The 15,619-nt window shown below is 54.4% G+C and overlaps 4 protein-coding genes across 4 annotated transcripts; 1 reads left to right on the forward strand and 3 right to left on the reverse strand.

The window, feature by feature from the left end:
* Window positions 1-3,671: 3,671 nt before the first annotated feature.
* On the forward strand, window positions 3,672-4,153 carry CDEST_01430 (uncharacterized protein; the record flags this gene model as incomplete). Its single annotated transcript, XM_062917589.1, is given in 2 exon segments — window positions 3,672-3,950; window positions 3,968-4,153. The coding sequence occupies 2 exon segments, from the start codon at window positions 3,843-3,845 to the stop codon at window positions 4,151-4,153; spliced, it is 294 nt and encodes a 97-aa protein (XP_062773640.1). The 5' UTR covers window positions 3,672-3,842.
* Window positions 4,154-4,403: 250 nt separating this feature from the next.
* Window positions 4,404-4,790, reverse strand: CDEST_01431 (uncharacterized protein; the record flags this gene model as incomplete). Its single annotated transcript, XM_062917590.1, has 1 exon — window positions 4,404-4,790. The coding sequence occupies one exon, from the start codon at window positions 4,788-4,790 to the stop codon at window positions 4,404-4,406; it is 387 nt and encodes a 128-aa protein (XP_062773641.1).
* Window positions 4,791-7,411: 2,621 nt separating this feature from the next.
* On the reverse strand, window positions 7,412-11,713 carry CDEST_01432 (Putative armadillo-like helical, exportin-1/Importin-beta, exportin-T). Its single transcript, XM_062917591.1, has 3 exons — window positions 11,123-11,713; window positions 9,320-10,859; window positions 7,412-9,256 (listed from the first exon to the last, which is right to left on the reverse strand). The coding sequence occupies exons 1-3, from the start codon at window positions 11,132-11,134 to the stop codon at window positions 7,737-7,739; spliced, it is 3,072 nt and encodes a 1,023-aa protein (XP_062773642.1). The 5' UTR covers window positions 11,135-11,713; the 3' UTR covers window positions 7,412-7,736.
* Window positions 11,714-12,370: 657 nt separating this feature from the next.
* On the reverse strand, window positions 12,371-15,130 carry CDEST_01433 (Putative protein LCHN/Anr2). Its single transcript, XM_062917592.1, has 3 exons — window positions 14,443-15,130; window positions 14,035-14,387; window positions 12,371-13,985 (listed from the first exon to the last, which is right to left on the reverse strand). The coding sequence occupies exons 1-3, from the start codon at window positions 14,835-14,837 to the stop codon at window positions 12,868-12,870; spliced, it is 1,866 nt and encodes a 621-aa protein (XP_062773643.1). The 5' UTR covers window positions 14,838-15,130; the 3' UTR covers window positions 12,371-12,867.
* Between the last annotated feature and the right edge of the window lie 489 nt (window positions 15,131-15,619).

Here is a 15,619-nt window from a genome sequence, read left to right on the forward strand (position 1 = left end):
GAATTTGCAGGAAGGGAAGCCACTGACGCTAGCGACATGTGATGTATGGCGGGCGGCTATCGACCGTCCGTCCAGCTAAGCACGATTTCGATGCACTCTACAAACAATTGTGCACCGCTGCACCGGCGACCATGGGCATGACTGGCTGTCAGTGGTCAGTTTCGCCAATCTCGCGTCTTCTTGTCGGTTTAGCGAAGTCAGTGTGGCTCTCTTCTCTCTCTCCCTCGACGGGGAGGATCTCGGGTGTAAGATGGCAAGGTTGTCCGGCACGAGTCAATCAATCAAGGACCAGAAGGCGAGGTTTGAAGGCGAGTCAAAAAGTGGCACGTTGGATGGCAACAGGGATGAATTGTCTGATTGGGCAAGTGGGTGGCTTCGGTCAGACTTTGCATCCATACTTCGTACGCAGGTGTTGCGGGTACAGCCCGTCGAGGTGCGAGATTGTGCGACTTGAAGGCCATGCCATGCTGGCATCCGAAGTACTCGGTACTTGAGCGAGCGAGCCGCCTCGCAGATCTGTGTCGTCGTTATTTCGCTCAGTCAGTCGCGGGTAAGCATCTGGAAAGTAATCATCGTCTGTCTCCGAATTTCTTCCAGCACAGCACGGATGAGCCGAGAGGTCGAACGTCGTCGATGGAAGGTTTTGCCTGAGGAATGCGGGAGCGAACGTGGCCCACGTTTATGGTTGTTTCCGCCGGTAAGAGCCCGAAGGAGGGAGAAGATTCCGTAGGGAGAGACAGTCTGATGTGTTCGTCGCCTCGAAAAGACGCATGGAGCTAGACAGACAGCCTGAACAATTGGAGAATGGCGCCAGAGCTGAATCAACGAGGCAGCCAGCTGGAGGGGGGTTAAGCCGGGCGAACAGCGGGAAGTGCTGCACCGGATCGTCGAGGCAAGGGCAGATGCAACGCTGCAAGATAGGGAGGTAAAGAGAGTGGGAACTGGGAAGGAAGGGAAAAAGAGAGAGAGAGCGAGAGCGCCAACCAGGAGAAGAGCAGGCAGGGTTCTCCGCCAAAAGAGGAGAGGGAACGAACTCGCAGACAGGGGTACGGTGTGTTCCCTTGGTGTTCCCTTGGCAAAGCCTTGTGCCTGGCGGGATTGTCAGTTGCGTCTGTGCCCTTCCCCCCTTGCTCCTTTGTTGACTGACCCTGAAGTTTGAAGTCAGTCTGTTGTCTTGAGCCTTGCAGGGGACCAGGGGTTGGGGGAGCAAGTTGCACAAATTGAAGTCATGCACAAGATGGAATGGCACAATCCGTCGGTTTCCGGCACTAATGCAGGAACAGCGGAGGAAAGAGATGGTCGTGGGTTCTTGTTTCCCAAAAACTAAAACATTGGACGAAGGCCGGGCAGGCAAGAGGCAAGGCATGAGGGGAGAGGGCACGAGAGTGGTACGTACCCTTCTTCTTTCCTCGCACACCGCAAACCGCAAATGATCTACAAAACTTCCCCTTTTCAGTCTTGTGCCGTCAATCATTTTCCACTTCACGAAGCCTCCATTACGGTTTAATTTCCCCTCGACCGTTTGTTGTGGTTGTTAATCATAGGAGAGAGCCACTCGACAGCGTTCATCAATGGACCCTACGGCTCATCAGCCCCAGTTAAGAAGAAGAAGAAGAAGAAGACCATCATCACCACCACCCACGGCCACTCGATAGACGGAGCCGAGGGAATTGGGACGCCAAAGCGAGAGAGCACAGAGCAGAGGCATGAAGGTCCCAGGGATTGTCGTGAGTGACAATCGGATCCCCCTTGCTCCCCAAGACTCCATCCAGCGCACATCTTCTCCCCTGTCAACCCCTTGAGAGTCGATGGACACCCAGCCCAAAATCCTCCGCGGCACCCTCCAGCGTTGCGAGATCAGCGTTGTCAACACGATTGCCCGTGTGTTTTCAAGCTCAAAAGCCAATCTTAATCTCCAATCCGTTCGCTTTAGGCGGCCCCGGCACTTCATTCATACCGCTTGAATCGGCTTAGCTCCGACGCCTTTTCCTCCAGTCTAGATAGAGCCCGTGCGAAATTCCCAAAGCCAACGAACGTCTTGATGCCGCCACATACACTATTCATTCTACTTACTACTGCGTCCAATTATAGGATGCTGGCGCGGTTGATCATCAAATTCTTGTGTTTCCGTGCAACGACCACGGCGATCCATCCGGCGAGGAACACCTTGTGCCTATCCATTCATCCACACATAAGATTGTTTCGATAAAACCAAAGCGTCTTGCAAATGGTGTGCTCGTCCATATCCATGTTGATTTTCATCACCCGTATCTCAGCAGTCTCCACGAGACAGGCAAGCCAGGCCCGGGGGGGCCAACGAGCTACCCATCGCGTGTTTCACCAATGTGGGTGCACAAAGATCGTCTGATGCTCCGGCATGGCCCTTATGACGTCGCACAAGCTGTATCTAACATATACCCTATCAGTACGAAGTACGGAGTACTGCCCGACGACCGGCCGAAGGTCGTTTAATTATGGACATGATATCGATGTCGACGGCTACTTTCCGCCAGAGAACCACCAGAACCCGGCGGTGGGCCCTATGTGGCAGAAGTCGAGGAGCAACCACAACCTTAATCAGCCGCGACTCAGGTAGGCCACCGCCGACGACAACCCTACCGATACCGTCGAAGCCGTCACAGGCCCGAGGCCAATAGGCCACTCATCATCTCACACACACTTGGAGTCTTGCACACGGCTACAGCTGCCCTCTGATCTGCGGCCTCATCGGAGCACCCACCATTGCGACCACACTGCCCCCCTACCACTGGGTTAGACCTTGCACTCCCGCCATGCGACCAACAGACAGACTAGAATTATGGCCACCGCAAATAGAAAGAATAGGAGGGGAAAAAAGGCGCCATGATCTCAGCGACACCGACCGACCTCGCTATAACCAACCGAGTCGTTCACCGTTATTTGGCGTAGAACCTTTTCGTTACGTTTTTTTCATTGAGGATGCTGCCCCTTGCCAGTCTGTTGATGAGCAGCGTCAAGTTAATTCTGAGATTGGTGACGGTTATTGACAAACGTCAAGCTCATCGCCAACTTGATCTGTTTTGGATGCGGTTTTCCGCTGATATCCAAGACTCACCGATGTGCATCGTGCCCCAGGAGTCAGTCCCCCCCCCCCCCAAGAGAACGCGCAAACTGGGCTGCATGCAGCTCCGCCTTGCCAGACGCTCGGCGCTACATCAGCTTGTAGATCATGCAACCGACTTTCCCCATATTCTTCGTCCATCACCATTCCCGTCGTCCGTCGAACCCGCTGCGGTAGTCCAAAATCAAGATACCTCTTAACTTTGTTATTTCGAGACGTATGGCTGTCCGTCTCTCCTAAGAAAGTGGGAACTGGGATCCAATTCTCCTCAAAAGTCAGGAGCAATCTGACCATACGAAGCAAATCTCGGGCAATTTTTCGCGACCCTCGACCGCCCCCCCGCAATATCCCAAAGCAGCAAAGCATCCTCCGCCACCCGCTTGACGCAGGTCGTTCGTCGGGCCAGACTATGCCAGCCGACTCCAGATTGACCGCCTGCATAAGCAGCACATGCAGAGTTCAGGGGCCCTCACCCAGCACTCAGCTGTGTTTGCCACCGGATAATATCAGCCTTTGCGCCTCTGACTGGCCCAGTTCACAGTCGAAGAAGGGCGTTGCTGACGCTTCAAATCCTCTTCTGGTCACACCACGAAGTACCTGGGCAGCAAACATCGGCCATCAGTGGCTTGAATTTTATCCTGTCCCATATGACCTCGGCCAATGTCTGACACAGAGGATAAATGCCCGAGCAGGCCTGACTTGTTCAAGACCAATAGTTCTGGCACGACGCGACTCAATCACCATGAATACAAATCACCACCGGCAGCCTCTTAGAAAACGAGGACCACAATTCTTAACACATTGCTTCCTAGCCCTGGTGGCCATGATTGATTTCGGCCACGGCTGCGAGGTATGTCGAATAGGAAGCACAATTACAAGGAGCTTTTCAGCAAATCAAGTAACCTGGTCCGCACAGCAGGGTTCATTGATACACAGAAAAGGGAACGATTCAGCCTCGATGTTTGGGAGGCTTCTTCAATGACACGAACCGCACGGAGATTAGATTTCATCCAACGTGTTGCCGCAGACGTTCATGGCCAGCGGGCACTCTAATACATCATATATCCAGACCATGTGTGATCTGTACGACAGCGTCTCTAAACACAACGCCTGGACTGTCTGCAAATGGCCACGCACAATTAGAATGTCTCGGGCCCGTCTACTAACTGTTGTCTTAGTTGCTGACCTCGTATCCGTCCGCTCACCCCAACGCATCCTACTACCCTTTTGCGACTGTCCACAACCTTACCTGCACAGTATTGGCATAGGGAAACACAGAAACTGACTCGGCCTTCACCAATCTTTACAGTCGTCCCTTACTCTCAGTTACTTGAGCAGTGCGCGCAACCACGTCTTTGAACAGGCTTACTGACTTCTTGTCTGAATGACTGAAAGGGCTCCGCATTGCGGCCCATCCGTCGCACCTGTGCTCCTGACAACATGTCTCTGAGACCAGAATCCTGTTCGTCAAAAAAGCGCTTGACGCAACTGCTGACGCACTCCAGCCAGCCTCCAGGATGTCGACCATGGCGCCGACTGAGCGGGCTCCGTCTATAACGAGGGTTTTGGTCATTCTTACATATGGCACAACCTTCTCTGCAAAGCCTAGGAAGAATGCCTCGCGAGCCCTCGTGCACTCGATCGGATAGTGCCAGGCCGACTGCTCATAGGTGCCACAACTGAGCTCCATGAGATCGGCCTTATGCTTCTCGAGAAGCCGGCATATGTCTGTGGCCTCTTCGATTGTGAATCCGGACTTCTGGATTTTATCTGATGTTCTTGCTTCCTGGACGATTAATCTGTCCTAGCAGCAACGAACCGTTTACCTCGCCCGCGGCGGCTACTCGCAACGCCCCGCCTCGAAGTGTTTGTCGCCCTCAAGGGGCTCGTGAGCGAGGTAGACGATAGGTCTTCTAGGGGCCTCGAAGTTCCCCGGGTCGACGAGGATGTTGCCTAGCAGCAAAATGTCCTAGCTGTCGGTGTCTGAGTTGTGATAGCGGTTGATTGATTCCTCGGCGCGGATGCCGCACTTGGAAACTTCGGCTGTCCCAGGTACAGACATGCTCCATCACGGCGGTCTTTATGATGCGATTTGGTACGACGGCCGTCGAAAAAGGGAATCTCAGCAGATGAGCCGTATTGGCGTCCTAGTGGTCGGCTAACGAATTGGCAACTTGATGGAGCGACTACTGAAGGCGTTTCACAAGACTTCAACACGCTTGATACTGATATAGTTATGAAAGTCTTGTGCTTTGAACATGTTTTGTTTACGGATCACTCGAGCGAAAGCAAAGGGTAGGGCTCAGGAATCCGTCGCTACCTGCGAGTCAGGGACTAAAGACGGCATGAACAGTCATCTGGAGAGTGGTCCGTTTCCAAGAACATCGATGGATATACATCTCACGGAATCCATTCTAGAAGGTGCTCGGTTCTTGGTCATCGCTGGCCGCGGGGGGCCTGTCCCCTAGTTGCATCTCGAGTGACGAGTAAGTACCCGAAGTAACAATTGACACGCAGCACGTTAGCTGGCATGGTATTCATACATACCATGTACGTAGTTGCGGCCTTTTCGCCGCTGAATTACCGGGGCTTGCGGAGTTGTAACGCAATTCGGCCCCTGCGCGGCAAGGGGTTCTGCAACTGTTTGCCATCTTTTTGCAAGCCACCGTCTTTTTGAACATCTATGCGGCCTGCTGCTGTCGACGGACCAGTGGATTTTTTGCCGAGATAATGAGGGGTTGACCTTGAAAGGGCAAACAGCTCGGTGACAAACATCATGCGGCCGGGGGTGTCCGGTTTGATCGATCTGCAAAGATAAACAAATGTGGATTGGGAACTTTCCGAGTCCGGTTTTCAAGTCTGCGGCCTCCGAGTGTCTAGGTACCAGAGTAAGGTACTTGAGTAACACCATCCCGAGCATTTTCCAACCAGAGGAACGAAATCGGGATGTTTCTTCCTCGTAGTGTCGGCCACAAGTTGGCATATACACCTGCCTGGGTCGAGACTAAGCATGGCTACTTGGGTTGAGTTCGGGGGATTCGACCACTGTCAAACACCGTTTCGTCATGGAGACTCTTGACGAGGGGTCGACGAGACGGGGGAGGCTTGGATGTGCCCAAGTTCGGGATGCTGATCACACCTTCTTTGCTTCGAGACGCATTGGCGGGATTGAGTTGTAGTGACACGGCGGTCGTTGCGAACCAGTGTTACCTACCCTACTCGGAGGAGCTATACTAAGACAACCACCTGTCATCCCTTTGTTCGCAGTCGTGTGTATATAGACACATATAAGTACCCCTATACTATTGCTTGGCTTTGAACCTCCCCCCCCCCCCCCCCCCCCCCCCCCTTATCCAACAATTTGATGCAGGTACTGCGCTATGTGACACGCAGAAAGCTCCGATGAGTGTGGAGGCTGAGAACTGTAGAACATCATACATAGAGCCAAGGCAAACCCCTCCCTTCATGTGTCCGATGAGGGCCTGTCCATCATGGGACGTAGGCAAAAAGCATTCATTGTAAGACAAGAGGTTTAAGCCGGTTGGCGATTCTCAGTCATGTTCGATTCGAACAACGGAGACAGATTATCGTACAAAGCTTCCGAACCGTGGCAGGCTTCTTGCCGTGATTCTCAGCGTAAGTGTGTTGTTAAGGAGATGGGCACAAAATATCCAGAGAACCCGACGCGTTACAGTTTCACACATGGTATCCGCGATAAGCTAGATACAAATGAACGTAACTATGCCGAGCTCTGCAGGAGTCTCCTGCGCTACCTGGCCTAGAAATAACAACAAAATAACAACAACAAAAGAGACTCGCTCGTGGAAGTGGAAGCAAGGGAGATCAAGCATCCTGGAATATCCTACGGATCGAGGAGTGCCTTGCCCGAATGTAATTTCAAGGCCAGTGACATATACCATCCCTAGAACCGCTAGTATGTCTAGAACCCATTTTCGACGTCTCTGCTCGCTACCTGCCCAGTTTATCCTGTAGGCGCGAGAGCGCGCACAAACCGTTTGGAAACCCCTTCGACATCTATATGCAGCAGCAGCAACAGTATCAACACCTGAGTATAAACAACACCGCCGCCAACCCCTCAGAAGACAACCCCGCGAGCTTCATGATGTTGCGGACGAACGAACCACATCAGAATACTTGGTACCAGTGTTCTGAGGGCAACAGTACCAGCCGCCCCCCCCCCCCCCCCCCCCATACACACCCACATTCCAACCTTCAGGCGCATGTTGTGCCTTTCAACGTTACAGTATCTATGCAACCCCAAATCACAAGCAGATGCAGGAGACCATTGGGTTTCTTAATATTCCTTCAAAAAGAAGGGTTCGCATCATTGATGAGAACATGATTCTTTTTGTCATTTGTCATTTAATCTCTAATGCCTCCCTTAAACTCCAAGGCGATGCGGCCAGTGGATATGTAAACAAAGAAAAGTGGCCAAGACGAAGAGAGATTCCGGAAATTTCCTCTCCTCTGTCCAAAAAACCTTCCCTTCCACCCATCGTACGCTTGTAATACTTCCTCGTCCCACCGCCTACTATCAAAATTCCATGCCGATATCCTCTCGCATTTCATAATCTACGGCTCTTCAGCAGCCCTACAGGAACTCAAGAACCCATTCCTATCGACGGCTCTTCAGTAGTCCTTGCAGATAACTCGAGAAACCCTTCCTATCCACGGACGTCGACATGGAACGGAGAAAATCGGACCCGTCGATGCCCAGGTGTGGGAACAGTGACGACTGGAGGTGTTGGATGAACATCTCGCCCGTCTTGGTGTAGATGGCCTGCTCGAGACCCGCGATTTCGTTGAGGACTTGCTTGCTCTGCGCGTCGTTATGGGGTCTGAAGTTGGGGTCCTGGAAGACCTCCCAGCAGAGTGGGTGAAAGCGGTCGATCATGAAGCGGTCGAAACCGGGGATGCTCGGGGTCGGGGAACCGCTCGGCGCCGAGGGATTCTCCGCGATCTTGGCGCAGTCCGGGCCACCCCAGACGACGACCATGCGTGCTAACACACTGAACGCGAGCCTGCTAGGCCCGATGTTCTCCGCCACGAGAGTTCGGCCCAGGGTGAGGACGGAATTGACCAACGACTCAAAGAAGCCCTGGTTGGCCTCGCTGATAAAGACAGACTCCAGCTCGTTGTTCAAGATGACCAACAAAAACGACAGGTACTCCCTGCGGAGCTCTCCAAGCTGGATCTCGTCATCGGTGCCGGTAACTGGCTCGGACAGACCGGCAAAGATCCTTTGCAGCAAGGGGGTGAGCAGCATGTTCAGGACATTATAGATTTCGGCCTTGAAGCCGAATACGATCTGGTCAAGCAGACGCAAGAAAATAGCCATCTCATCCTTGGAGGAGCTCTGGGACAGAAACCCCTCGATCCACTGGGGAAGCTGGGGCAGCACGGCAGACCCGAGGACGCCGAGCAGCTTGGAGAAGGACGCACGGCAGGCAGTGCGGATATCAGTAGAGCTGTTCAGCTCGCTGAGTGCGATCAAAATGGCTTCGGCGGCTCTCGAGAATTCATCAGAAACCAGCTTGTCTGGAGGAGGGCGGTTTTGGGCTGAAGTGCTGCCAGGCTGCCAGTCCGAGAATCCATGGGCAAGGCGGCCAAGGGCCAAGATGATGTGATGTATTTGAAGAATGGCCTGGGCGTCGCCCGACTTTGCCTTTGGCAAATGAGATTCCATGTCACTGAACAACGGGTTCATCACCAGCCGTGCGTAGTAAGCCTGCTTGTCCGCCGGCGTGCTTCCGGTCGACGCAATGCAGCCGATCGCCTCGAAGAGATAAAGCTGGCTGGTGAACAGGGCGTCGGCAGAGTGGTCAGATTCGTCCGAAGACATGTCATCATCGCCGTTGTTCTCCGAGACCTCGGCCTTGATGGGGAGGAGATCGCCGATGGACTGGATGACGGTCTCGGCCACGTTACCAACCTGGGCCCTGAGGAACTTGACAAACCTCTGGAAGAGGTACCACGATCGTGTCTTGATACGAACATGGTCGTGATGTACCAACCGCACGAAGTTCTCCAGGACTTGGGGGATGTACTCTTGACGAGCATCAAACACCTGCCAGTACCGGACGCAGATTTCCATGTACTGGAGCAAAATGGCAGGGTGGGGAAAGTTGGCAATGCCTATTTCGAGTCAGATGGTGTCCAAATTGCAAAGAGGGGGGGGGGGGGGTGAACGTCACTGACCGGACTCGACCATCTTTGTCACCATAATGGTCAGCCGTTCCGTTGCCGTGCTCGACGGTTGGCTCTTGGTGCCCAAACCCTGGTTTGGCAGCGCGAGTTCTCCAAAAAGATACATCTCGTGGAGCGCCAGATCAAGGTCTCTCCAATCCATGTGTGACCCTTGCTGGTCGAGGGTGCTGAAAGTTTGGGACACGAGGTTGCTAAGAACCTCAATGTAAAGCTCCTGGTCCACGGCTGCAACGGTCTTCTGGAGAACCTGCAGTCGCTTGCGCAGCTCCTGAAACTCGGCTTCGTCCGTCTGCTCGTCCTCGTCACCCCAGTTCGAGGTCTCGTCGTAGCGCATCTTCATGATGATGGCGTTGAGGATGGGCGGAAGCATCTCCTTGTAAGAAGCAGGCAGGTTCGCGCCGACCTTGCGCAGCAATGTAAGAAGGTCGGTCAGGGAGGGGATAACGGTCGAGCAGACCTCGTCGTACTCGTCGGAGAAGAAGCGGAGGAGAAACGGGAGGAAGTCGTGGAGGTGCTGCTCGGACTTGGCTCGCGTATCGTCGCCGGCTTGCGCATCCTCGAGGGCTCGCACGATATCGGCCATGACGGTGTTGATTAACTTTGCGACGGCCTCGGCGAGATCGGTGTCGTATTTGGGGGTGGACTTGAGCTCGCTCAGAGGGGCGCTGGCAATGAGCTGAGCCACAATGTCGCGCAGGTTGAGGAAAGAGATCAGCTCCATCTTCTCGGGGCCTCTCATCTTCTTGCCGACGATCTCGGTAAGGGTGTCGATGGCAGCGTCTCTGACCTTGTCCTCGCTGCCAGAGTTGTTTGTTCGTCCTATGACGGGAAGCAGGAGGTTGAGCATGTCCTGGTTCACGATCAAGGAGATGTCCATCCAGCTGATCCACTTGCCTATAACCTTAAGAATCATCTCAACAATGACGTCGTTCTGGCCCGAATATTGCGTCAACAGGTCCTTCCATGACTGGGCAACCTTCTGAACGTCACGCGCGCGAAGCTGGTCCTTCAGGTCGGTGTTGCGCTTCGCATCGCTACTGTTGCGGGTCAACAGCATGTCGGCAATCTCGTCATGGATAGAGCCAATGATCCGCAGGTAGAGAACGACACCGGCCGTGTTGTTGGGGCTGTTTGCCATGGCAAGGAACTCGTCGATGAAAGTGTCCCAGCCATCGTTGTACAGAAAGACGAACAGGTAGGTCAGCGTCTGTGACAGCTTGTTCTGCAGATGGGGCGGGTCGACCTGGTCTTGCAGGTTCTGACCGTATATGTTGCGGACGTATTCGAGAAGGTTGTCCTTTAACCAGGTGAGGCTGCCGCGGTCGAGGGCCTGGGTATGGATTGCATAGTTGACGACTTCTAAGCAGAAGAGGCGGACTACTTCCGAGGGTCTCTGAGATCTTGTAAAGAGGCTGGTGCAGACCTGCCAGCCTTGGGGGTCGGTTCGCAGCTGGTTCAGGTAGTTGAAAGCTTGTTGCTTGAGATCCTGGTCGCTGCCGGGGTTGAAGGCGGCCTCGACGGCGTTTACGATCTGCAAGACACGCAGTTAGCTCCTGGTACTGAAAGGCGGCTTCCATTCCCTTCCAAGTTATTCCCAATGAGCTCAGGTCCCGTTGCCGGGGAAGGCTTTGGCCGGCCGAGGTTGGCTGTCGGTCAGTCCCCCCCGCCATACAGGCGTCGGTAGGATGGGTGACGATGGAGGTCGGGATGGTGGGGCAAGCAGAGCCCGACAATTTTGTGTAGGCCAACGCAACGGGTACCAAACGGCGAATGGCCTAGGTGCTGCAAACGTACCTGATCGTCCATGTTCAAGACGGTTTGGCCCAGAGCGAGGGGTCGAAGAGAATGGAGAAAAGACCGAACGAAGCTTTCAATGTGGAAGAAAAGGAGACGGAAAGAATAGAAGTCAAGGTGGGAGAAAAAAGACTAGTTTTTTTCAATCGAAATGCTGCTATAATCCTGGCAGCCCTCCAAGCTGTGCATTCAGCATTCTTGCTTGACGTAAAAGCGGCGATGTACGAGCTACCGAAGACTCATGGCCCGGCTCGGTTCGATAAGGTAATGGAGCAAGCAGACGTATCCGTAGACGGCCCAGATGAAGTGGGATCGGTCGGGCTGGGTTGGGAGGCTGTACAGGCAAGGCAGTACACGCAAGGAGGGGTACTTTGGTCGGAGACGAGAGAGCCCAAGCAGGAGGCGTTGGGTTGTATCGATATTCCGGAGCGATCGAAATTTGGTCGCTGAAGAGGGAGGAAGAGAGAGTGCGTGAGAGAGGGGAAGAAGAAGAGCCGGAAAAGCAGTGTGGTGCAAGGCTGAGGGGATATCGCAGTTGCAGAGCAAGACTCGGGCGGTGGGCGGGCGGGCAGGTGGTGTCGGTCGTCGTCGTGGTCTGTCGTCTTTGTGTTTTTTATTTTTATTTTTCTTCCTATTCTCCATTCACAATCTCAAAAAAATCGGCGCAAGTGTGCACTTCAGTCTCGTGCACAAGTGGGGTAGAGTCGTCGTCCGTGAGGACAGCATGCCTGTCCAGGTTGTCCAGTGCTGTACAGACGGCATGCGTTACTGCCTAGGTAGGTACTTAGGCCAGGTACCTAGATCACTGGCGACCAGAAGCTACCTTACCTAATTTCAGAGAGGGGCTACGCATAACCTCTCACCCGCCCAGTTCTTCTGTCGCTGGCAAGCGGCGGGGTTCCTGGCCTGGGCGTTCCTCTACGTATTTCCCGACCAATTACCGGCCATGTCGTCCCTTGTTTTCCGCCGTGGCACCAACACATGTGCGGGACGTTCACCTTGGCTTCCAGACCTTTCCATAGCCCACACCGCAAAAATGCCATCCATGAGCCTATGGCTGATGACTTGACGACAGACGACAGAGGACGGACGCTCGTGACCAGGATACTTTTGGGCAGTGACCATATTGCTGGACCTGTACCGACTGCCCCTCTCCCCTGACTATATCCATTTGCGCCCCCTCCCTTCCTTTCCTTGTTTGACTGATCCAGGTCAGCCCTATCAATATACCTTGACAACCCTGGCTTTGTGTCATCGCATACGTTGTCAACTGTTGTCCAAGAAACGCCTTCTCGACATTTTTTTAAGTGGACAGGGGTTGTAGATTATAGTGGCAGACAAGCTGTCTCAAACACAATAACTAGCGAACTGCCGGGTCCGATGCTGGCAAGGCGGGTTGCTCATGAGACAAAATGGGATACATACATAATAAAGCCAACACGCACTGCAATTGCTATCATTCCGACCGCCTAGATGAGAATGTTCTGCCAGGCTTCTAGGGAGCCCACATGTCATGTACAGGAGAAAAGCTCCCACGCGCTCATCCGTTCGGAAATAGATCATCCCAACGCCTACGTAGCTTGACACAAAAAACTTATCGAGTATGGATTATGTCCGTCAAACAGGTGCCACGTCCCACGAAAATGGAAAAAAGGAAGGGGAGACACCGTTTCATCCCGCGTGAATACAGTGGTGGGCCATTTTTACAACACCAAGTATTTCGAGTCTCGAAAGCATTCAGACCCTCAACAGACGCGCACTCCGCACACCTCAACTCCTTTGCCCTCGATGTAGGGCTTCCGGTTGAAGTACTTAGCCATAAGCTCCTTGACGAACTCCGCATCATGCGCATTCCAGACGTCAAGACCCATGCTCTCAAGTGCTTCACTGCCAACCCGTACGGCGATGCGCTTAGGTTCACCGTTGGACCGGAGAGGGACGTCTTCCGCATCCTCGTCCTCGTTCTCGTCTTCGTCGTCGTCGTCCTCGTAGCAATCGCCCGAGCACTCCGCCAGGTCCCCCATCACTGTGAGCATTTGTGCCGTCAAACGGTGAAAGTAGGCAATAACCGCGAGCTCCGTTCTTGCCTCGTCGTCCTCTGGCCCGATCGCTGACCGAGACACAATGGACCCAATCGAGTCAGCCATGCCGCCCGACACTAAGGGCCGGGATTTCGGGGGATTCGACATGCTCGGCGTGTGTGGCGTCAATACCAGGTCTGCCAGCAATGCCGCATCATGAGCCGCCTCCTCTTGCTCCTCGCTGCGTGCCTGCTCGCCAGCACTCGCCCACCACATGAAGCCACTGTACGCGAGCGCCGTCCAGCTCTGTGGCTCGACAATCTTGTCCAAGGCCTCATCGTTGTCAAGGCCGGGCACCGGGAAGGCACCGGCAGTAAGTTTGAAACTCGTCGGTGTCTCTGATCGAGGCGTTTCGGCTGCCGCCGGCTTCGGCGTTGTTGCTGCCAGCCTGGCAAGACCAGACTGCAAAGCACGGAACCTTCTCAGGTCCCGCTGCGTTGCCTTGACAGGTACGCCACGAGGGCACTCAACCGTGGGCCAGACCTTTTCCTTGGCGTTGGGCGCATAAGGCGGAGGCATGGTGATGAGCATGTCCCAGAGAGTGTCCTTCATGGCCAGAATGCTGTCAGTCGTACAGGCGATCCATCCAGAGCCCGACTCATCCGCAAAGTCGAAGTTGCTGTCGGCATTTCGTCGCTTCGAGGCCTCGAAGTCCTCCATCAAGAAAGGTATGTCATGGACCCCGATGGTGAAAAGGGGTCTCAGTCGCTGCGAGGACGATGTCGGAGCCAGTAGCTCCGTCACTGTTTGGGGAATATTTGAAAGGACAGAAATGTTGTATACTGTAAGGGTGTCAGCAAGAGCCCTGGTAACGAGGTTGATACAACGCACCAAAGTTGCAGGTTTCTCGCACTGGCGCGTGGCATGATATCAAGATGCGCTTTCGTAGCAGAGCGGCCCTGTGGATGGGGAAAATGAGAGGACCGAAGGTGTCCAGCAGGGACGTCAGGCTCCAGGCCGGGTGGTAAGGGGAAAGCCGGTGGCCAGACGGCAGCAACGAAGCGCCATCTGAAGCAGAGCGATTACGGGTGTGGTTTGCCTTTCTGGGCTGGGCGGCTTGGGCGCTGAAGCTGACGGACGGCGATTCGATCGCCGGCCGTTCTTGTTCAGCGCCTTCCTTGGCCTTGTTCTTCTCCCAGTACTCATCGAGAAGGCTCGTGTTCTTGCGATCCTCGGCGAGTTTTCTGGCATGACACAATCAATACGGGCAACGAGCATGCGCCGGCCATGTGCACTTACGATGCAATGTCCTTCAAGCCCTCAGCATGCCTCCATGCCCGGCCAAGGCGGCCATAGCTGAGAGGAACCAGAACGCCGACGGCAATCATGCGCGCATGACGCGCCTCCTCCTCGTCGCACGGTGTGTTGATGAAAGCGCTCAGTCCGGCATGGTGCCCATCGTGAACGAAGTATATCAAGTCGTCGGTGACAGTGTGGAGTCCCGATGGCAGACTCTTGTACTCGACGAGGCCCTCGAGCTCGATGCCGGGTGCAGCCTGTTTCCAGACAATGGTGTATCCGGCCTTAACGTCGAAGTCGATGAGGAACAGGGCCGCTATGGGTGGCAGTTCGGGCTGCGCATTGCCGGCCGGCAAGCGGACGGAGAGGGGTGGTTGCGCCCGGCGGGAGGGCATGGTCTGGTATCTCAGCGACTCGAGGTCATCCTACGACAGCAAGGAGATGCGTCGAAGACAGGGCTGTGGTGTTATAGACGTTAGCTTGATGGCGTGTAACGAAGGAATGGCGGTCGATGACAAGACGGATTCACAAAGGACGGAAGAGGTTCAGGATGATTGGTGATGCACTCGACGATTGTCGTGCGATCAAAGTTGCGAGCTCTCCTCTGTCGGGCAACAGATACCGACGCCGAGCCCAGGCGCCCAGACGGGCAGACGCGCCGGGAAGTGTGTTAGTCAGCGGACTGTCACTCTTCCTTATCGATAACAATCCCTTGCAAGCTGCGAGGTCGGGGTACCTTGACTTTAGAAATCAGGCATATTTCCGGATACACTTACTTACTACCTTAACCTACCTAGTTACGGTGTACACGCAGGTAATATCACCTACCTAAGAAGAGTGTTGTTGTACCCAAACCGACAAGGCGGACTCCTGCGTAGGAAGCGAGTGTCGTTCGATGTCGGGCTTAGCCGCAACGAAGATTGCATCTGCGAGCGCCGGAGTGGCTTCGAGGCCAGACGGGACGAGTGGATGGATTGCTGGGGGGAATGTTGCCCGAGTCCTGCCACATGCTTCCAAGCGATGGACATCTAGGAAGACGGGGGAAGCCGCCTTTAGACCCACCCGCATTTCTTTCCGTCAGGGAGGCAGTGACAGCGATAGTCCGGTGCGGCGGTGGGCGAGGGAAAGCACCGTCCGTCGTTTTGTCTCGCGCGTCTTTACTTTTCTGTGTCATGGG

The sequence above is a fragment of the Colletotrichum destructivum genome, chromosome 1 (genome assembly GCF_034447905.1).
Source record: "Colletotrichum destructivum chromosome 1, complete sequence".
Classification (NCBI taxonomy): Eukaryota; Fungi; Ascomycota; class Sordariomycetes; order Glomerellales; family Glomerellaceae; genus Colletotrichum; species Colletotrichum destructivum.